This window comes from Ahaetulla prasina, chromosome 1, assembly GCF_028640845.1.
Source record: "Ahaetulla prasina isolate Xishuangbanna chromosome 1, ASM2864084v1, whole genome shotgun sequence".
Lineage (NCBI taxonomy): Eukaryota > Metazoa > Chordata > Lepidosauria > Squamata > Colubridae > Ahaetulla > Ahaetulla prasina.
In genome coordinates this window covers 364,002,649-364,025,479 of record NC_080539.1, presented here as the reverse complement: position 1 = coordinate 364,025,479, position 22,831 = coordinate 364,002,649, and the positions used below count along the sequence as shown (strand labels likewise).

Genomic DNA, 22,831 nt, shown 5'->3' with positions numbered 1-22,831 from the left:
TGTGGTCGTAAATTGAGGACTGCTTGTATAAGGTTTCCTGCCTGAGCTGGGGGTTGGACTAGAAGGCCTCCGAGGGTCCCTTCCAAGTCTGTTATTCCTGAGATTGTCGCCATTGAGAAGCATTGGCCCTGCTTTGTGCATAATTATTTCTGCCTTCCGTCCTCATCCCCACAGTTGGCAAAGCAACCTCCTTGTCTTAATCCGAAAGAAAGAGTAGCAGCGTCTCCTTGATTGGCTAATATTTCCTTCGGAAAGGATCCAACACCTGTTGCTGTATATTATTACAGCTGTGTGGATTGAAGAGGGAGAAGGAGAAGGCAACTAATCCAGGCGACAAGTCGAAGTCCAGACGGTGCGATTTGAACTGGTGGTATGCCACGGACGAGCATCTGCGTCTAATATTCGGGGGTTCTGGCTTTAAAAGGGTACATCTATCTACCTATGCATGCGGGTTTGAATGAAACTTCAGAGCCACCACGGCTGATGACCGTGTGGATCCATCCGCATGCTGGGTTCTGCGGTCCCCCGGGGCTGACGGGGACAGCAACGTTCGGCTGTAGTCCAATTCGGCTGCCTTGCATGGTTTTGCCTGGATAGGAAAGGAAACTATTTTTGGATGACTCTTTGATGTTGAGTCAGCAGCAGCCTCTGAAAAGCCCCCGCTTCAGCTCCCTGAGTGAGAGCTGCCCTTTGCTGGTTTATGCGAGAAATTAAACACAGCAATGAAGGTGGAAAGGTATTTTCTTTTATTACTGAAATGCATGAACCGTAGGTCTTTAGTGGGTTTTCCCTTGCTGGATAAAAGTGAACAGCAGGTGAACAATTCAGGAGGGGATTGTGTGGGGCGGAAACCCACTGCCTGTTTGCAAGCCAGTTAATGGATTTAGAGAAAGGGGAGGTGGCATTTTTACTCCCATTTCATAGCAAAGGCTATTGTTATTATGGAAGGTACATGGACCTGTGTGTAGCAGGGAGCCCCTTGCTGGCATGTTGTACGTCTTTCTATAGAGATCCATTGTCCATAAGGACTGTGCAAATCCCCTGAAAGCAATTCGTCGCATAGACCAAGTGCCTGCAGAGCCTCACTTTTTGAATCCAAGCAGCTGTGTCTGTTTGTTTTTTTCCCCTAGACTCGCAAAGCTGCTTCCTAAGTGTAAATTACAACTGGTTGTAGCTCTAGCGGACAGAGGTATCCCTGCAGAGAGATCTACTCTCGGACAAAGCTGCTCTATAAAGCTGATTTCAACCGATTTGAAAAGAGGTCCATCAGTCATTTCAGAAATCCTACCGTCTACCCTTGTAGCAGGGGTGAAATCCAGCAGGTTCTGACAGGTTCTGGAGAACCGGTAGCGGAAATTTTGAGCAGTTCAGAGAACCGGCAGCCGAAATTTTGAGTAGTTCGGAGAACCGGCAAATATCACCTCTGCCTGGCCCCGGAGTGGGGTGGGAATGTAGATTTTGCAATATCCTTCTCCCAGGAGTGGGGTGGAAATGGGGATTTTGCAGTATCCTTCCCCTGCCACGCCCAGCAAGCCATGCCACACCCACGAGGCCATGCCACGCCCAGCAAGCCACGCCCACAGAACCGGTAGTAAAAAAAATGGATTTTACCACTTCCTTGTAGGATTCACATCTATGGCTGTGTGACATTCCTGTTCACAGAAACTGAACTGCTTAGCGTTCCCAGACATGCATTTGAATTAATGGTGCTGACAATATAGCAGCGTGTAGCTGTATATGCATTGGAATTCTTAGATGGTGGGCAGGTCTTATACAGGATGTATGAGAAGGACCTTCGTTGAGGAGAGGATCAGCAAAACTCAATCTGTGCTCTTGAAATCATTTGATTGTTTGGCTCCAATTAAGAACCACAAGGATGGGTAGCAAAAGTGGTATCGAGCCGGTTCAGAATGGTTCACCCGAACTGGTAGCGGAAATCGTAGGTGGCCCACCCTCCTACCCCGGCTCTATGCCATCCTATTTAGGCATGTTTTTGAGGGCGGGCAAAGCACATGCGCAGAAGGCCGGGCGCGCACACTCACATTTGCGAACTGGTAGGGAAAGTAAGTGAACACCACCTCTTATGGTTAGACATGGATCTTCTTTTCTGTCTTCTACTCTATAAGACGAATGTCCCGGTGAGATGAGATTGGACTTCCCTGCCCCGAAAATTCCCGCCCTAATCCTCCAGATAGGACCTAATTACTAATTTCTCACAGAAGATGCTGCCAGCAAATCATCATTCCAGGGCATTATCGAAGTGTTAACAAGCAATTAGATCCTGTCCTTAGGAATCTTCAAAGCATTGCTCTAGGCTGATAGTCGATAAGCCCACCAGGATCCAAGAGAAACCTCCCCTCAAGCCTGAAACTCACCCACTTTCTTCTCTGTGATATTCCACTCTAATCTGTTTCTGCAGATATAAAGCCACTAATTTGGGGTGTCTGTGGTTATAGTAAACCCAAATAGCTGTACATGAAATGCAATACGGTCTGCTAGAAGACTTCCCTGAAGGCCTTCCAATCAGATATTTTCACTGGCTGTTTCCTCATTCTGGAACCACAGGGGTGGGTTTCATTTTTTTTTACTACCGGTTCTGTGGGTGTGGCTTGGTGGGTGTGGCATGGCTTGGTGGGCATGGCTTAGTGGGCGTGGCAGGGGAAGTATACTGTAAAATCTCCATTCCCACCTCACCCCAGGGGAAGTATACTGTAAAATCTCCATTCCCTCCCCAATCTAGGGGAACGTTACTGCAAAATCCCCATTTCCTCCCAATCAGCTGGGACTCGGGAGGCAGAGAATAGATGGGGGCAGGGCCAGTCGGAATTTTTACTACCGGTTCTCCAAACTACTCAAAATTTCCACTACCGGTTCTTCAGAACTGATCAGAACCTGCTGAAACCCACCTCTGCACCTGACATTAGAGGTTTGCCAAAGTTCTTGTCTGGGCGTGTATAAAACACCATCTTGCCGTTTTTAAAAAGTTATCTGTTTTGATAATTTAATGCTAATTTAATTGAAGAGTTTACTTTCAATCGGAATTTTCAGGATGACTTGGAAAATGTTCCAAAGATATCACAGAAGATTAGAAGCATGTGAAATCTGTAGAAGTGCCCTAACATTCTTTAAAAGAAAATGACACCCAAATAAAGCAGGTAAACTTTAGTTAAAAGGACTGGAAGATTAGAGAGAGAGAGAGAGAGAGAATGTGTGACAAATAAATGTACAAAGCTATATCAATCCACTGTAGGATTAAGCCTCTTCACTGGAGTTTATGGACTATAATCTATCATTCTTGCCCAGGGTGGGTTGATGGACAGATGCTTTTTGACTTCAGAATCTAGAGCTGACTGTCCCAAACTCAGCAAAGAATGACTGTCCCAAACTCAGCAAGCTATTTTTCATGACTCAGAGATGACTAAAACCTTGACCTCTCTATTTCTAGTCCATCACCATAACTAGGTAGTACACCCACATTGCTCTTACAAAATATGTGGCTGTGGGTCAGGGGTGAAATCTACTTACCTTCCTTACCAGTCCGGAAGTGCACGCATTGGGCGTCTACCCTCTGCACATGCGCAGAGGGTGAAAAACACATTACTTCCTGGTTAAAATCAAGAAGTAATGACAACTGGTTTTAACAACAACTGATGGGCAGAGCCTTCCAGCGACATTGCTACTGGTTTTCCAAACTAACCACCACGATTGCTACCAGATCGGCCAGAGTGTGTTCACTTATTTTTCAAATTAAATTGAAATTTAATTTTATTTGTATTTTAGTTACTTCTGTAAGTTGAGTTTCTAGTTTAGAAGGACCTCAGTTAGTAGAATAGAAATGATTTTCCCTCGATACTCTAGAAAACTGCAAAGAATCACAAAGGTCCTGGGCAGACTACTCAGTGGTATAAAACAGGGAAGGAAGGAAAGAAGGAAGGAAGATTAGTATGCAAACTCAATTGTGCTACTATGCAGTTTCTTTTGTGCTACTATGCAGTTTCTTATTAGCAGCAGATTCTTTAGGAAAAACCTTTCTAACTCATTTTGCAATTCTCTGCAGGCAAAACATGTGCTATACCACTATCTGTGAGTCCGTCCCCCCCCCGCAAAAAAACCCTAAAAACATAAGTACCTTATGCTGAAGCAGCTTATCAGCTGGCCAGCTGCTTTCTGATTTTTTTTTTCAAACTCTGACACTTCCTTTCACTGGAAAAGAATGTGGGACCTTCTACACATCAAACCTGCTATATGGGACAAAAAGTACAGCTCTGCCTACAATTTACTAAAGGTTTCTCACACGACTGCTAATTATCCCCATGCAGAAATCTGTTTCTCCCCCCTTCTTTTTCTCATTTCCAACTCCTCTCCTTCTGCGTCTTCCTCATCACCAGCTGGAGATGTTACCTGAGCTCAGTAAAAATTAAACAAATTATATTTTGATTTTGCAAAATACCTGAGGGATCATAACCGCTACCCGTTCTGCCCTCAATATGTGTGCATAGATCAGTGGTGAAATTCGATTTTTTTTACTACCTGCTCTGTGGGCGTGGCTTGGTGGACGTGGCTTGGTGGGCGTGGCAGGGGAAGGATACTGCAAAATCTCCATTTCCACCCGACTACTGGGAGAAGGATATTGCAAAATCTCCATTCACACCCCACTCTGGGGCCAGCCAGAGATGGTATTTGCCGGTTCTCCAAACTACTCAAAATTTCCGCTATCGGTTTTCCAGAACCTGCTGGATTTCACCCCTGGCCTAGAAAGATCCTAGAAGTTTGATCAAGAAAACATGATGTTTGCAAATATGTCAAGACATGCTAAATGTTGTTTTTCCACTGCAATAGCTCTGTTTGTGGTCTAGTTTTTAAATCATTAGATAAAGCTGAATACAGTTAAACATTTACCTTTTAGGTCAATATGGTTAAACATTCACACATCCCTGCTGTTTCTTTCATTTTTACCTGCCAATAATTCTATTGGATTTGTGTTCTGCCTGTGGTATTTTCCAATTGCTTTCTTTAAGAGCAAGTCAGTCCATGTCTCCACAATGGGGAGCAATTGGTCATTCCTAATGCAGAAGCAGAGTTGAAGGGCTGCCACAGAGAGGAGGGGGTTCAAGCTATTTTCCAAAGCACGCGAAGGCCAGACAAGGAACAATGGATGGAAACTGATCAAGGAGAAATTCAACCTAGAAATGAGGAGGAACATTCTGACAGTGAGAACAATCAACCAATGGAACAGAAGTTGCCTTCGGAAGTTGTGGGAGCTTCATCACTGGAAGCTTTCAAGAAGAGATAGGACAGATACTTGTGAGAAATGGAATAGGGTCTCCTGCTTGAGTAGGGGGGTTGGACTAGATGACCGGTAAGGTCCCTTCCAACTCTGTTATTCTGTATACCAATATACAGAATAGGTGCATTATTACAGTTCTCTGTTTTCTAATGTTCTGACCAATGGTGAGCTGCTCCCGGTTCACACCGGTTCGGGAGAACCGGTAGTAGCGGTGGCAGGAGGCTCCACCCACCTGCCCAGAAGTCATCAAATAGGCTCTGCACATGCGCAGCTTCTTGCATGCGCAGAAGTGGTGTGCATGTGAGTGAAGTAGCAGTAGCAAAGCTAAGTAAACCCACTACTGGTTCTGACCTTCTCTATTTCTAGTCAGTGTAATTCTGTAGCCTTTGCATCAGATATGGCAGATATGATCGGAGATATTCTAATGTCAGAAACACGACAGCTCTTTCCTAATACTAGCATAGCAAGCATTTAGGTTTATATACGTACCCATATATGGAGAGTCCCATTTACAGCATTCTAAGGGTAATTTACAATGTAAGCATTATTTGCATATTACCCCAAACAATCTGGGTCCTCATTTTTAAAGACTTCGGAAGGATGGGAGGCTGAGTCAACCTTGAACCCCGTCAGAATCGAACTCCTGACTTGGGCAGTTTGCCTGCAATACTGCACTTTAACCACTGCGCCACCTGTGGTTAAAATTTCCACCAAAATTTCCTGCTGTTGGGACTAGTTGGGACTGATAAGCCAGGAGGTTTTTAAGTGTGTCTTGCCCAATTTTACAACTGTTTTGGCACGGTTGTTAAGGCCACTGCGTCAGTTCTTAAGTGAGTCGCATGGTCATTACGTGACTACAGATTCCCCCATTGACTTTGCTTGTCGGAAGCCAGCTGGGAAGGTCGCAAATGGCAGTCACGTGACTGCTGGACCCCATGCTGCAATCATTGTTAAATATATGTCAGTTGCCAAACATTTGCATTTTGACCATATGATCGTGGGGATGCTGCGACAGTCGTAAGTATGAGGACTGGTCGAAAGTCACTATTTTCAGTGCTATTATAAATTTGAATGGTCGCTAAAGAAATGGTTGCAAGTCAAGGACTACCTGTAATGAAAAGTGTCTCTGTCAGTTTTCTATTTCGGTGAGTTAAGGTCATTTCTAGTTAATGCACAAATGCGGCAAAATTCCGGTATCTCAAAAGTGCAAGTTGTATTAATGATTCAACTTCTCTGTTTCACTTCTAATCATCCCGTGGATGGGAGGTAGATACAGTAATTTATTTGTGCCTCTGGGGTTCTGAGTGATTAGAAAAAAATGATCACTCCTTGTTACAGAAACTCAGCTGTATCTCTAAAGTTTGCGTTCTCTGAAGTCATGCAGAGAGGCGTATATTTCTTAAGATGCAGCTTTTTGTAACATAGAGGAGTGAAATCAATGGTAAAATCCAATTTGTTTTACCACCAGTTCTGTGAGCATGATGTGGCTTGGTGGGCTTGACAGGGGAAGGATACTCCAAAATCCCCATTCCCTCCCCACTCCTGGGGGAAAGGATATTGCAAAATCTCCATTCCCACCCCACTCTGGGACCAGCCAGAGGTGGTATTTGCCTGTTCTCCGAACTACTCAAAATTTCCGCTACCGGTTCTCCAGAACCTACTGGATTTCAACTCTGAGTGAAATGCATGTCTGGTTTGAATGTGTAAAGAAAGTGGAGTTTTCTTTCGGCTGTTGGGACTACAGAAATACATGTTCTAGAACAGGGGTCTCCAACCTTGGCAACTGGCTGAGGAATTCTGGGAGTTGAAGTCCACAAGTCGTAAAGTGGCCAAAGTTGGAGACCCTTGTTCTAGAGCAGGGCTGTCAAACTCAAGACCCGGGAGCCAGATCCAACCCACGGGGTGCTTAGCTCTGGCCCGCGGGGCCACCCTGGAAACAGCAAAGGACCGGCCCGCGGTTCCTCTGCCACGCGCAGCCCTCCCAGGCTCCGTTTTTGGCCGTAACAGTCTCCTGCTGCCCTCTGCCAGTGCGACCAAAAATGGAGCTTGGGAGCCCGTTTTTGCTGGCAGAACACTCAGGCCCCTACAGGTGCCCCCCCAGCCCGAGTGATGGCTAACTAGCCCCCCCCCCCGAGGTCAAACACAACCCTCAATAAAATCGAGTTTCACACCCCTGCTATGGAGAAATACATAATATTGATGTAGCATGGAGTACGTGCTTGTGTATTTACATTGTGTGGACAATCATGGCCAGAGTTCCATGTCTGTCTGTCTATCTATCTGTGTGTGTGTGTGTGTGTGTGTGTGTGTGTGTGTGTGTGTTGGATTATTGTAATGCTCTCTACATGGGGCTCCCCTTGAGGTGCATCCGGAGGCTTCAGTTAGTCCAGAATGCAGCTGCACGGGTGATAGAGGGAGCTCTGCGTAGCTCCCGTGTAACACCGCTCCTGCGCAGACTGCACTGGCTGCGTGTGGCCTTTCGGGTGCACTTTAAGGTTTTGGTTATTACCTTTAAAGCGCTCCATGGCTTAGGGCCTGGGTACTTACGGGACCGCCTGCTGTTACCTCATGCCTCCCACCGACCCGTGCGCTCTCACAGAGAGGGACTTCTCAGGGTGCCGTCCGCCAAGCAATGTCGGCTGGCGGCCCAGGGTGGCGGCCCCCACCCTCTGGAACAAACTTCCCCCGGGTTTACGCCAAATACCTGACCTTCGGACCTTCCGCCGTGAATTGAAAACACATCTATTCATTCGCGCGGGGCTGGCCTAAATTTTATTGGTTTTAAATTTATAACTAATTTTAAATGGGGTTTTAGTTTTATATATTTTTAAAGTTTTTAGGCCACCTTTATAATAAGTTTTTTAATTTGTATTTTAAATTGCATATTTTTGTATTGTTTTGTTTTATCTTGGCTGTACACCGCCCTGAGTCCTTCGGGAGAAGGGCGGTATAAAAATTGAATAAATAATAATAATAATAATAATTATTATATATATATATATATATATATATATATATATATATATATATATATATATATATATATATATATATATATATATATATATATATATATATATATATATATATATATATATATATATATATATATATATATATATATATATATATATATATATATATATATATATATATATATATATATATATATATATATATATATATATATATATATATATATATATATATATATTTAAGAAACTGCAGCACTAACTTAGTCTTTAACTAAAGAACATGGTTCCTTAGCTTACCCAAAGTTTTAACATATGATTTTTATACTAGCACCTTCCAAGATGTATTTTTAGAACCCAGGGATATTTGCCGTTTTAAATTGGATGGCAGGACCTTAGCAAGTGTCCTTAGCAACATAGTTCTGGGTATGGGTCTTCTTGAGAACTTGGGTTACAACCTACCATAGGTGTAGTTGCAAGTTTGGAACTTATTGTCTAGTGTTGAGCAAAATAAAAATAATAATAATAATGAAAAGCCAGTTTGGTCTAGCGATTAAGGGACCAGGAAATTGTGAGTTCTAGTTTGCACCTTAAGGCATGAAAGCTCGCTGGGTGACTATGGGCTGATTACCAGAATACCGACTTCTTGTCCCGTCTCAGGCATGAAAGCTGGTTGGGTAACTTTGGACCAATCAACAGAGGACAATGAATTCTAGTCCCGCCTTAGGAATGAAAGCCAGCTGGGTGACTTTAAGCCAATCACTCTCTCTCAGCCCAACCCACTGACAGGATGATTTGGTGGGGAATATAGTAGAGGGAGGTGTATTAGGTACGTTCATTACCTTGAGTTGTTTATAAAAATAATAAAGGCAGGATTTTTTTAAAAAAATATTCAGATTCACCTACACTGCACAGCTTAAATGTTGAAAAAAAAAACAGCCTTTATTAAACTGTGCTTGGCTGATTAATGTTTTGATAGTTCGCCAAATCGGAATGGCATTTCCCAGACTGGAAGCGGGCCAGCGTACTAGATTTCATATCCCTATTCTTAGAAAACTGCGCGGAGGCTTTAAGGATGACTGTGCAGGCGAGGCTTGGGTTTTATGTATCCAAGTGTGAATGAAGCATTTCAAGTGAGGGAAACTCAATTGCTATTTAAAAACCTGAGAAGATTCTTCTCCAAAGCCTTTCTGGGTTTTTTTCCAAAGGGAGTTCTAGATTTTGAATAAAGACATAAAGAAATGGGAAAAAAAGAACAAGAAGAACAAGAACAAGAACAAGAATTTTTTATTGGCCAAGTGTGATTGGACACACAAGGAATTTGTCTTGGTGCATATGCTCTCAGTGTACATAAAAGAAAAGATACGTTTGCTAGACCAATTCTAGAATACAGCTCACCTGTTTGGAACCCTCACCACATCTCTGACATCAATACAATTGAACGTGTCCAGAAATATTTTACAAGAAGAGTTCTCCATTCCTCTGAAAACAACAAAATACCTTATCCCACCAGACTTGAAATCCTAGGCTTAGAAAACTTGGAACTCCGTCGCCTTCGACAAGACCTAAGTTTAACTCACAGAATCATCTATTGTAATGTCCTTCCTGTCAAAGACTACTTCAGCTTTAATTGCAATAATACAAGGGCAACCAATAGATTTAAACTTAATGTAAACCGCTTTAATCTAGATTGCAGAAAATATGACTTCTGCAACAGAATCATCAGTGCTTGGAATACTTTACCTGACTCTGTGGTCTCTTCCCATAATCCTAATAGCTTTAACCAAAAACTTTCTACTATTGACCTCACCCCATTCCTAAGAGGACCATAAGGGGCGTGCATAAGCGCACAAACGTGCCTACCGTTCCTGTCCTATTGTTTTTCTTTTCTTCTTCCTATATATGTTTATATGTGTATATACTATATAATCTTTTTGTATGATGTTGTGACAAAAATAAATAAATAAAAATAAATAAATAAATTTACAACACAATTGATGATCAATATATCAATATAAATCATAAGGATTGCCAGCAACAAGTTAAAGTCACAGAGTCATAAGTGGAAAGAGATTGGTGATGGGAACGATGAGACGATTAATAGTAGTGCCCAAAAAGGCCAAAAAGGAAAAGGTCAATGCCCAAAGTTTATTTATTGTTTATTGTAAAAGAAAAAGAACGTGGGAACTTGCAAAAATGGACAAGAGCGAGTTGGAAAAGAATGTCTTTTCAAAAACCAACTAACTTTGGTCTGTTTCTGTCCAATCAATCATGTACTATGACTTTTTGTTCCCAATCAAGACTTCAGCTAATTAGATTATCCATATAAATTGAATGTTTCCCAATTATGTAGTCCCTCATCTATGGTAGACTTTCCATTCTCATTTATTATTATTATTATTATTATTATTATTATTATTATTATTATTATTATTATTATTATTATTATTATTATTATTATTATTATTATTATTATTTTTATACCGCCCTTCTCCCGAAGGACTCAGGGCGGTGTACAGGCAAAATAAAACAAACAATACAAAGTACAATTTGAAATGCGATTTAAAAAACTTATTTAAATTAGCCTGGAAATTTAAAATTTACCATACATTAAAACCCCATTTAAAATTGATAAAAATTTGACATTAAAATTCAATTCAAGCCAGCCCCGCGCGGATGAAAAGATGTGTCTTTTCCATTCTCCTCCTCCTCCTCCTCTTCAGTGGGGTTTCAAATTTTTTTACTACCAGTTCTTTGAGCATGGTTTAGTGGGCGTGGCATGGCGTGGCATGGCTTGGTGGGCGTGGCAAGGGAAGGAAACTGTAAAATCTCCATTCCCTCCCCAATCCAGGAGAAGGTTACTGCAAAATCCCCATTCCCTCCCCACTCCAGGGGAAGGTTACTGCAAAATCCCCATTCCCACCCCACTCCAGGGGAAGGTTACTGCAAAATCTCCACTCCCTCCCCAATCCCCATTTCCTCCCAATCAGCTGGGACCTGGGAGGCAGAGCATAGATGGGGATGGGGCCTGTCAGAATTTTTATTACTGATTCTCTGAACTCAAAATTTCCGCTACCGGTTCTCCAGAACTGGTCAGAATCTGCTGAAACCCACCTCTCCTCCTCCTCCTCCTCCTCCTCCTCATGTTTTTCCCGCAGGTCCAGGGCCAAAAAGTGCCATCTTGCATGGTTAAACTTAGCATCTGGATCCAACTGGGCATTTGTCATGTCTGTATTTATTGTATCTTGCCATCTTTGCTTTGGCCTTCCACTCAAGTGCTTGCCATTAATATTAAAGTGGAAGGCAATGTAGGTGATGGTGTGGGGTGCTGCTTGTAGAACATGTTCGTACCACTGCCGGGTTTTTCTCCCTTATTTTTTCTCTGAGATTGGCACACTGCCCATTTGCTTCCGAACTGTGTCATTGTTGACACAGTCAAGGAAAGAAACATCTAATGACCAACGAGGCATGGCGTATAAAGAGCATTCAACACGTTTGGTGATTGGCCAGCACTCAGCACCGTCTCGAACTGCTGGGCACACCAATCTCCATTCCCAAAGTCTCAAAAATCAAAGTTGTGTTGCTGCTATCTTCCCATGGATACTAGGAAAGATTGCAAGTGTTCAAGCCACCCACATATAACTGAACTTGATCTCTAGGTATTTTTTAAGAGGAGCAAAATTATGTAGACGGCATTAAAATGCCAACTAAATAGATCTCACTGGTGCTAAAAGGCCTGTGTGTTATTTTTCCATCTGCTTAGCCAGAATACCAAGGGGCTGATATGGCCACAGGTCCTTGTGAGCAGTTGGAACAAAGTGAAGGAGGCCCAGATTTTGTGAAAGAGCTTCTCACCCAGGAGGACGGCATTCACTATCATCTGAAAGAACACAATAAAAAAGGTAGGACTGTGTTCGGCATGTGAGTTGAGTTTGTGTTGCTCTTTCATCATGCCTGCTAAGGAAAATGTTACTTCTCAAATGTATTTAGTTAGAATAGGGTCTAGCAAATTTTTTTTTCAAACAAGGTGGCCCTTGACTTAGAACCACCATTTGGGATCAGAACTTCTGCAAGGTGGCTGTTAAGTGACTTGTGCCCGATGTTATGGTTGCTAAGTGAATCAGACGGTCATTAAGCAGATATTAAGTGATATTAAGTGAATCAGACGGTCATTAAGCAAATACAGCTTCTCCCATTCTGGGAGTTGAAGTCCACCAGGCTTAAAGTTGCCAAGGTTGGAGACCCCAGGACTAGAAGACCTCCAAGGTCCTTCCAATGCTATGATTCTAAGTTCTAAGATCTCAAAACCCAAGGATAATGTAAATCGGTGTGTTATCAATGTGTTTATATAAATATCCCTTTATTGAGAGGGTACAAAAACGCAGCCTCTTCATGCTTGCATGAAGAAACGCAATGACAATTGCTCTGAGCTCACAAAAGAAAAATGAAATGTATAAGCACAATAAATGAAAACCACGAATAAATGCAGGGGTGGGTGTGTTTTAACAGATGCCAAGATACCTGCAAGTCGAGAAGAAGTGAACGTCAGCACAAACGTAAGTAGTCGAGCGTTGAGGCATGTTTTAAAAGTTGCTTCACAAGACACAAGACACGTTTGTCTCTAGGCCTTGAGGTGTCTCTCCAAGACTTAAAGAATCTGAACCAGACATGTTTGCTTCCAACTCCTGACATTTGCCTCCGGAGCGAATGATTATTACAGTATTTTTGTGATGGGCAACTAACTCTATCCAAATAAAACAGCTGGGAAAGAGTATGACAGCAAGAGAATTTGACTTCTTGCTAAGACACGGGACTTAATTGGTATCCTTCCCAGCATATAATAATAATAATAATAATAATAATAATAATAATAATAATAATAATAATAATAATAATAATAATAATAATAATAATAATAATAATAATAATAATATTTTAATTTGTATACCGCCCTTCTCCCGAAGGACTCAGGGCGGTTAACAGCCAAATAAAAACAACAGACAAAGTACATACAATATAAATAAAACAAAAACTAAAAAACTTATTCAAAATTTGGCCCAAGATTTAAAACATATTTAAAACTCTAAAAACAGATTAAAAATTAAAACCCATAAAAATATCTAAAAATTTCTAAAAACTCTATGCCACTCCTGCGCAAAAGAATAGATAGGTTTTAAGCTCGCAGCGAAAGGTCCGAAGGTCAGGAAGCTGTCGGAGTCCAGGGGGAAGTTCGTTCCATAGGGTAGGGGCCCCCACAGAGAAGGCCCTCCCTCTGGGAGCTGCCAGCCGACATTATTTGGGTGAAGGCACCCTGAAGAGTCCCTCTCTGTGGGAGCGCCCGGGTCGGTGGGAGGCAAACGGTGGCAGTAGGCGGTCCCATAAGTAACCCGGTCTTAAGCCATTTCTGAGATGCCTGGTTTTTTATTATTATTATTTATGTAATTTTACATTTATATGTCACCCATCTCATTGTTGAGTGACTCTGTTTTTTTGCACCTCTGGATAGCACAAGTCGATCATTTGCATTTGGTTCAGAACCTTCTCCCTAAACTTCTGAAAAAGACAGGAACCATTGTCAGTTGGTCCAAATATTGTTGCCAAGCAAACTCCTAAATCTCCAGGCCAGCTGAGGACAAACAATCCTCCCCAGCTAAGTGCTGATGGACACATACAGACCAGCCGCAATCATTTGACCACGTCATTTGCAATTTTGTCTTTCTTCTTGTACTGGTTGTAGAAATCTTGAAAAGGCACTTCATTGTCTCTTTTTAAAACGTTTACTGGGTGTATCTTTATGAACATTCAAAACATTTCCTAAAGGTACCTGCTGTAGGAAGTTTGGGAAAGAACCCAACTTGTCCAATATTTAAAACTTTAATATTTAAATATTTAAAATATTTAAGATAGGAGACCTCGTGAGGTGCAAATGTATGTATTTTTCCTTCCACGGCTGTAATAAACTAGGTAACGAAGAATAAACTCTCATGGTGCATTTTACTTGATGATCCGGTTTTCTTCAAAATGAAGAAAAGTTAAGCATTTAGAGTTGAGGTAAACACAGGAATTTAACGGAGTACAGCAGTCAGTGTAACAGGAGAAGATAGTAACTTCCTTGACCTGAGTTTAAATATGGAACTTGGTGATGGTCACAACCCCATACATATCAATTCTTACATACATTAGAACTATGCAGATTTCAGTCTGACCTAAGCATAGTACATAAAATTATCTACCACAATGTCCTACCTGTCAATTATTATTATTATTATTTATTGACTACTTCAGCTTCAACCACAACAATACACGAGCAAATAATAGATACAAACTCAAGGTAAACCACTCCAAACTCGATTGCAGAAAATATGACTTCAGCAACAGAGTGGTCAATGCCTGGAATGCACTACCTGACTCTGTAGTTTCTTTCCCAAACCCCCAAAACTTTAAGCTTAAGCTGTCTACTGTTGACTTCACCCCATTCCTAAGAGGTCCGTAAGGGGCGTGCATAAGCACACCTGGGTGCTTACCGTCCCTGTCCTAAATGTTCCTTTTCACTTACTCTTTTCATGTATCCAAATTATGTTTATACTTTTACCTGTTATCTTATATACGATTGACAAATAAATAAATAAAATAAAATAAAAATAAATACATGCTAGGCAGTCGAAGTAGAGGAGAACTCACAAAGCAGAGAATTTTATCTGAGACAGAAAAAGTAGCCAAGGACACTGGAATTCCAGCGAAGCAGACCACAAACAAATTCGCATAAAAAGAAACTTATTGTCCAACTCATACTACACAAAGAAAACCTATTCCTTGGCTCCTTGAATTTGAAAATGCTTAACAAGAGCTTGACCTTCTCTCTGAGTCCCTCCTGCAAGATTACTTTGTTCTGTAGGATTAATAAACGCTATCCCACGTCCCTGTTAAAGTAAATCTCTCATTGTTTTCCTCATGGAAAGAAACTGTACAGAATTGGATTGTGAGGTTGGATTTGGGAACAGAAGAGTCCAAATGCATTCTCAACTACAAGGCTGGGTGGGTCTCTAATTGAGTTCATGCAACCTGAAGGCGGAACAAGAAGCAATGGATGGAAACTAATGAAGGAGAGAACCAACCTAGAAATAAGGAGAAATTTCCTATCAGGGAAAACGATCAGTGGAACGGCTAGCCTCCAGAAGCTATGGGTGCTCCATCGCCGGAGGTTTTAAGAAAAGAATAGAATAGAATTTTATTGGCCAAGTGTGATTGGACACACAAGGAATTTGTCTTGGTGCATATGCTCTTAGTGTACATAAAAGAAAAGATACATTCATCAAGGTACAACATTTACAACACAATTGATGGTCAATATATCAATATAAATCATAAGGATTGCCAGCAACAAGTTATAGTCATACAGTCATAAGTGGAAAGAGATTGGTGATGAGAACTATGAAACGATTAATAGTAGTGCAGATTCAGTAAATAGTCTGACAGTGTTGAGGGAATTATTTGTTTAGCAGAGTGATGGCCTTTGGGAAAAAAACTGTTCTTGTGTCTAGTTGTTCTGGTGTGCAGTGCTCTATAGCGTCGTTTTGAGGGTAGGAGTTGAAACAGTTTATGTCCAGGATGCGAGGGATCTGCAAATATTTTCACGGCCCTCTTCTTGATTCGTGCAGTATACAGGTCCTCAATGGAAGGCAGGTTGGTAGCAATTATTTTTTCTGCAGTTCTAATTATCCTCTGAAGTCTGTGTTTTTCTTGTTGGGTTGCAGAACCGAACCAGACAGTTATAGAGGTGCAAATGACAGACTCAATAATTCCTCTGTAGAACTGGATCAGCAGCTCCTTGGGCAGTTTGAGCTTACTGAGTTGGTGCAGAAAGAACATTCTTTGTTGTCCTTTTTTAATGATGTTTTTGATGTTAGCTGTCCATTTGAGATCTTGCGATATGATAGAACCCAGAAATTTGAAGGTTTCTACTGTTGATACTGTGTTGTCAAGTATTGTGAGAGGTGGAAGTATGGAAGTCTACCACCATTTCTACGGTTTTGAGTGTGTTCAGTTCCAGATTGTTTTGGTTGCACCACAAGGCTAGTCGTTCGACCTCTTGTCTATATGCGGATTCGTCATTGTCTCGAATGAGACCAATCACTGTTGTGTCATCTGCGAACTTCAGTAGCTTAACAGATGGATCATTGGAGATGCAGTCATTGGTATACAGAGAGAAGAGAAGTGGGGAGAGCACACAGCCTTGGGGGGCCCCTGTGCTAATTGTACAGGTATTTGATGTGATCTTGCTTAGCTTCACCTGCTGCTTCCTGTTTGTTAGGAAGATTGGACTACCATTTGCCTGAAATGGTAGAGGGCAATGATGGCGAACTTTTTCGACACCAAGTGACCAAACCAGAACGTGCGTGCTGTTCTGTCCTCCACCTCAGTCCGGGAAGCACACGAACTGACTCAATTTGCCAGCAATTTAGTCCATGGCAACTATCAGCTCTGGCAGCAAACTATCAGCTCTGTCTGCCAAGGTTTTCTTTATCTCCTTGATGCCGGCATCGCAGAGCTCGTTATCGGAGCAACCAGGAACTCAGGAGCAAACAGCAATTCAGGCCAAATGCTCAGTCAGATAGTTCAGCTCAAGTTTTCTCCAGTCAGTTGATTTGTTCGTCACAAAGTAGTATAGCAGCCCCTCCTGCTTTTATACCCTGTGGGGTGTGGCTCCGTGACTCAGCACTTTCTAGGCCTGCCCCAGCCCTGCTTCTGTTGTTCCCGCCTCTCTTGTCTACAAAACCTGGGATCTAACTAGGACTGATTGTCCACAGCTGGGTCTGGAAGCGTTGCCTGGGCAGGAGGAGATACAGGAGACAGAGGCCTCGTCACCTCCTCCACCTGGCCTGCCTCTGGCTCCTGGAGCTGAGCCAGAGAGGCCAGCCCTGCAGAGGGGAGCCCTGACGGCCCTTCCCCCTCAGTCTCTGAGTCACTTTCTGGCAGGGGGCTAGGCCCGAGGGGGGGCTGGAGCCACAACACACGCATGCACGTGTATGTGCATGCGTGTGCCAGAGTACCGGAAACCCGAAGATCAGCTGGCCAGTGCGCGCATGCCTGTTTTTTGGCTGTTTTTCAGGCCGTTTTCAGGCCATTTTCTGGCGCTCTGGCACCCGCAAAGACCAGCACCAGAAACCAGAAGAGAGGCTGGCGACAGCACACGTGCCCACAGAGACCCAACTCTGGCCCACGTGCCATAGGTTCACCATCACGGGTATAGGGTCTCTTGCTTGAGCAGGGAGGTGGACTAGAAGACCTCCAAGATCCCTTCCGGCTCTGTTACTCAGTGTCAATCGCAAGTCAAAATATGACTGAAAGGAGAACATTTGTACCTCCGGGTTGAAATGAGGGGGTCCTTGGTGCTCTCTGAGCTTGCTTGTTTTCTTGCAAACGTTTCATTACCCTACCTAGGTCACAGGATAGGAGACATGATAGCAGTGTTCCAATATCTCAGGGGCTTCCACAAAGAAGAGGGAGTCATGCTATTCTCCAAAGCACCTGAGGGTAGAACAAGAAGCAATGGGTGGAAACTAATCAAGGAGAGAAGCAACCTAGAACTAAGGAGAAATTTCCTGACACTTAGAACAATCAATAAGTGGAACAACTTGCCTGCAGAAGTTCTGAATGCTCCAACACTGGAAATTTTAAAGAAAATGTTGGATAGCCATTTGTCTGAAGTGGTGTAGGGTTTCCTGCCTGGGCAGGGGGTTGGACTAGAAGACCTCCAAGGTCCCTTCCAACTCTGTTATTATTATTATAGATCAGAGAAATTATGAGAAAATTTCTCTGGCTACTCAAAGCTAGTAAATCATCGTTACCGTTCTCTTTCAGGGCCTAGAGGACAAACAGAAAGGCACGCTCCACGTTATTGAGAAAGATCTGGATGAATTTGTGGATGGCATGAGCAAAGCCACGCCACCTGGGCTTCCTAAGAAATCACCCGAAGCAGAGAAGCATCTGTTGATGGAGATGGCCACTGCTAAGTTGCCTCGGGCTGAGCAAGTTGCAGAAAAAGTCCTGAGGGCTGAAAGGGTGGTGGAGAGAGCCCAACGGGTCGAAAAACCACCAGTATTGGAAAAGGCGATGGAGAAAATGCCGAGGGTCGAAAAGGCACATCAAGTGGAGAAGGCGGTACGAGTAGAGAAGGCAGTTGAGAAACCACACTTAGCAGGTATGACTTTTCTCTGAGCCAATAAAGAATTATGCTGGAGAGGCCATGGAGATGCCAAGGGCAAGAGAGGAAGAGCATGCTGAACCCTGGGTTTTTTTTGTAGGGTGGGGACTTCCATCTCCAGGGGTTTTTTATTTATTTATTTTTATTTATTTATTTATTTATTTATTTTTCACATTTATATACCGCCCTATCTCCCTAGGGACTCAGGGCGGTTCACAGGCAAGTAAAAAATACATATAAATACAGACTAAAATAACAATTAAAAAACTTATTCTACATAGCCGAATTATTAAAAAACAGTATAAATGATAAAACCCATTAAAACCAGTAAATTTAAAATCTAATCCAGTCCTGCGCAGATGAATAAATGCGTTTTAAGCTCGCGATGGAAGGTTCGGAGGTCCGGAAGTTGACGAAGTCCTGGGGGGAGTTCGTTCCAGAGGGTGGGAGCCCCCACAGAGAAGGCCCTTCCCCTGGGTGTCGCCAGACGGCACTGCCTAGCTGACGGCACCCTGAGGAGTCCCTCTCTGTGAGAGCGCACGGGTCGGTGAGAGGTATTCGGTAGCAGTAGGCGGTCCCGTAAGTAGCCCGGCCCTATGCCATGGAGCGCTTTAAAGATGGTCACCAAAACCTTGAAGCGCAAGCCATTCCACTGGATGGTTTAGAACAGTTTTTTCAGATCTGGACAACTTGCGGACAATGGGGGAAACTCCCAGAATTCTCAGCAGTTTTCATCACAGGCAGGAATTCTAGGAGTTGAAGTCTAAAAGATTTTCAGGAGGCTTTACTTGGGAAGATGGATTTATAGGAGACAATTTGTAGGGACAAAGGTGAGAACTGATGATAAAAGGTTTATAAAATGATGTATGATATGGGGGGACAGAGAGAGATAAAGAAAGAAATTAATCTCTCCCTCTCCCTCCCTCTTCCTCCCTCTCTTCCTCCCTCCCTCTCCCTTTCTCTCTCCCTCCCTCTTCCTCTCCCCCGTTTCTCCCTCCCTCCCTCCTCCTCTCCCCGTTTCTCCTTCCCTCCCTCCCTCTTCCTCTCCCTCTCTCTCCCTCCCTCCCTCCTCCTCTCCCCCCTTTCTCCCTCCCTCCCTCTTCCTCTCTCTCCTTCGCTCTCTCTCTCTCTTCCTCTCTCCCCCTCTCTCCCTCCTTCTCTTCCTCTCCCTCTCTCTCTCTCTCCCTTCCTCTCCTTCCCTCTCTCTCTCTCCCTCTCTTCCTCTCTCTCATCTTATTAACCAGTGGAATGGCTTGCCTACAGAATGGGCACAACATCACTGGAGATTTTTAAGAAGAGATTAGGCAGCGATTTGTCCAGAATGGTACAGGTGGTCTTCGACTTACAACAGTTTGTTCAAAGTTACAACGGTAATGAAAAAAATGACTTATGACTGTTTTTTATACTTAAGACAGCATAAGTATACTTATGGAGACATTGCAGCATCTTCATGGTCACATGATCAAAATTCAGACGCTTGGCAACTGACTCACAGTTATAACAGTCCTGGAGTCATGTGATCACCTTTTGTGACCATTTAAGGAGCAAAGTCAGTGGGGAAGCCAGAATCACTGGCTTAACAACTGCAGTGATTCACTTAACAATTGTGGCAAGTAAGGTTGTAAAATGGGGCAAAACTCACTTAACAAATGTCTCACTTAGCAACAGAAATTTTGGTGGATTACAATTGTTGTAAATTGAGGATCACCTGTATAAGGGCTCCTGCTTGAGCAGAGGGTTGGACTAGAAAACCTCCAAATTCCTTATACTTCTGTTATTCTGAATTCTATTATTTTTCATAATTGATCCAAAGAGTGTGGAAGATGGCTGTCTTTGCACGCTGCATGTGGGCTTCTCCAAAGTTATGGCTTGGCCATGCAAAAAAGGAAATGTGGCTTGAACTTTTTAATTATTATTATTAATAATAATTATTATTATTATTATTAAAAATGCAATTGTAATATAATATATATATAATTATATAATTGTAGGTCTTTGGTTATTTGGGTTTTCTCCCACGTAAAATTTATTTTATTAAATTTATTTATTTTTATTTATTTTATTAAATTTTTATACTGCCCTTCTCCCGAAGGACTCAGGGCGGTGTACAGCCAGAAATAAAATACAAGATATATACAATTAAAAGGAATTAAAATATAGCAATTACTAAACGGCTGATAGTTAAAAATGAATTTAAAATTTAAAATATTAATAAAACCCCAATATAAAATCAAACTATTGTGCCAGTCCCGCTTGAATAAATAAATATGTTTTTAGCTCACGACGGAAGGTCCAAAGATCAGGCACTTGACGTAGGCCAGGGGGGAGTTCATTCCAGAGCGTCGATGCTCCCACAGAGAAGGCCCTACTCCTGGGGGCCGCCAGCCGACATTGTTTGGCGGACGGCACCCTGAGGAGACCCTCTGTGAGGCGTCTGGTCGGTGGGAGGCATACGGTAACAGCAGGCGGTCTCATAAGTACCCGGGTCCTAAGCCATGGAGCGCTTTAAAGGTGGTAACCAGAATCTTGAAGCGCACCCGAAAGACCACAGGAAGCCAGTGCAGACTACGGAGCAGTGGTGTTACGTGGGAGCCATGCGCGGCTCCCATTACTACTCGCGCAGCTGCATTCTGGACTAACTGCAGCCTCTGGGTGCACCTCAAGGGCAGCCCCATGTAGAGAGCATTGCAGTAATCCAGCCGAGACGTAACCAGAGCATGAGTGACTGTGCATAGGGCATCCCGGTCAAGGAAGGGACGCAACTGGCGGACCAAGCGAACTTGGTAAAAGGCCCTCCTGGAGACGGCCGCCAGATGTTCATCAAAGGACAGCCGTCCATCCAGGAGGACGCCCAAGTTGCGAACCACCTCCTTTGGGGCCACTAACTCGCCCCCAACAGTCAGCTGCGGGTGCAGCTGACTGTACCAGGGTGCCGGCATCCACAGCCACTCCGTCTTGGAGGGATTGAGCTTGAGTCTGCACACTAGCAGTTAAAAGGAAGAAACAGCTGCGATCACACATTGCTCCTAGAAGCACGAAGCTGAAGCCTGAAGATGAAGAATGAGACTTTATCGAAACGTTACCAAGACACTTCCAATTTTACGTGGGAGAAAACCCAAATAACCAAAGACCTACATACAAACACCCGCGAAAACCTCAGAAAACAATTATATAATTATATATTCAATACAATTGAATTTTTAATAATAATAGTAATAATAATAATAACAACAACAACAACAACAACAACAACAACAACAACAACAGCAAATAAAAGCAAAGATAATAGGGAAATAGGGGAAAAGGTAAAGGAGTACAAGGAAAAGAAAAAAGAAGGAAAAAAAGTAGGGACTGCCCATATTTTTCAGTGCCATTTAATACAAAACACAGTTACAATCTCAACTTTTTTCTTAACGTATTTAATAAATACTAGCCTTTTCTATAACAACAAACTAATTTAATCATCAAAACCCCAAATCAAAAAAAAAAATTCCCCCCTTTCTCTTTCAAGCACAGAGTCCAGAAGTGGTTTCCAAGTAGTAACAAAGCTGGAGTCATTCTTTTCTTTAATTAGAGTAGTTAATTTTGCCCGCTCTGTTAGCTCCATTTACTTTTTCCATTGGTTTCTCCCATTGTGGGAATTGATGTAACTTTCCATAGCTCTGGCCTGAATTCCAATCCTGTGTTTATTACAAAGATCACCTTCAAAAACATTCAGGAATTGGTGGCAAAAGACTTTATGGTGGGAAAGCCAATTTACTATGCTAATGCCCTCCCTTTTCTCTGCTTGAAGCACCGAAGGTTGTCTCTGTGAAGCGGAAGACAGAAAGCCGAGCTGCTAAGGACACGCTGCCTTGGGAAAATCTGTCTTTGAACAAATGCATTCTGGTGGCAACTTTCCTGGCTCTCCTCAGTGTGAGCTGTCAGGTAGTTCAAGGTAAGAGAGAAGAGCACTTTCTCCAGGATCACATATGCCCTCCCCGTTTTCAGGTGTGGTATTCACTTACCTTCACTCTACCAACAAGCAAATGTGAGGGCCTTCCGCACACGCGCAGAGCATCAAAAACGTGGATAAATGGGACGTGATTACATCCACACGGGTGGGCAGAGTCTCCTGCAGCCGCCGCTACCGGCTTGTCCGAACGGTATAGAACCGGCTGAATACCATCAGTGCATCCCTCCCCTACCACTCACTTCTTCCCTCATCTAGCTGCTGCCTCCATTGGAGATCATGCCTTAGGGCAGAGGTTTCAAACTCGATTTCATTGAGGGCTGCATCAGGATTGTGTTTCACCTCAGGGGGGGCCGGGATGGGCGTGGCCACAGTGGGTGTGGCCAACTCAATGTCACTCGTGTCGGAGGCGCCTC

General features: G+C 43.0%; 1 protein-coding gene across 2 annotated transcripts in view; it reads left to right on the top strand.

Annotated features, from left to right (window-relative positions):
- Window positions 1-288: 288 nt before the first annotated feature.
- The window catches only part of JSRP1 (junctional sarcoplasmic reticulum protein 1), a 30,163-nt gene continuing 7,620 nt past the window's right edge, over window positions 289-22,831 (top strand). Inside the window, exons 1-5 of one of the 2 annotated variants that reach the window (XM_058163413.1) lie at window positions 289-425; window positions 12,027-12,161; window positions 12,769-12,815; window positions 18,121-18,460; window positions 22,257-22,400. In XM_058163413.1, coding sequence (XP_058019396.1) covers window positions 12,044-12,161; window positions 12,769-12,815; window positions 18,121-18,460; window positions 22,257-22,400 — 649 coding nt within the window. In that variant the 5' untranslated portion in view covers window positions 289-425; window positions 12,027-12,043. Of the gene's footprint in view, window positions 426-493; window positions 737-12,022; window positions 12,162-12,768; window positions 12,816-18,120; window positions 18,461-22,256; window positions 22,401-22,831 lie in introns of those variants that run through there. The other variant, XM_058163412.1, reaches the window with a different exon arrangement.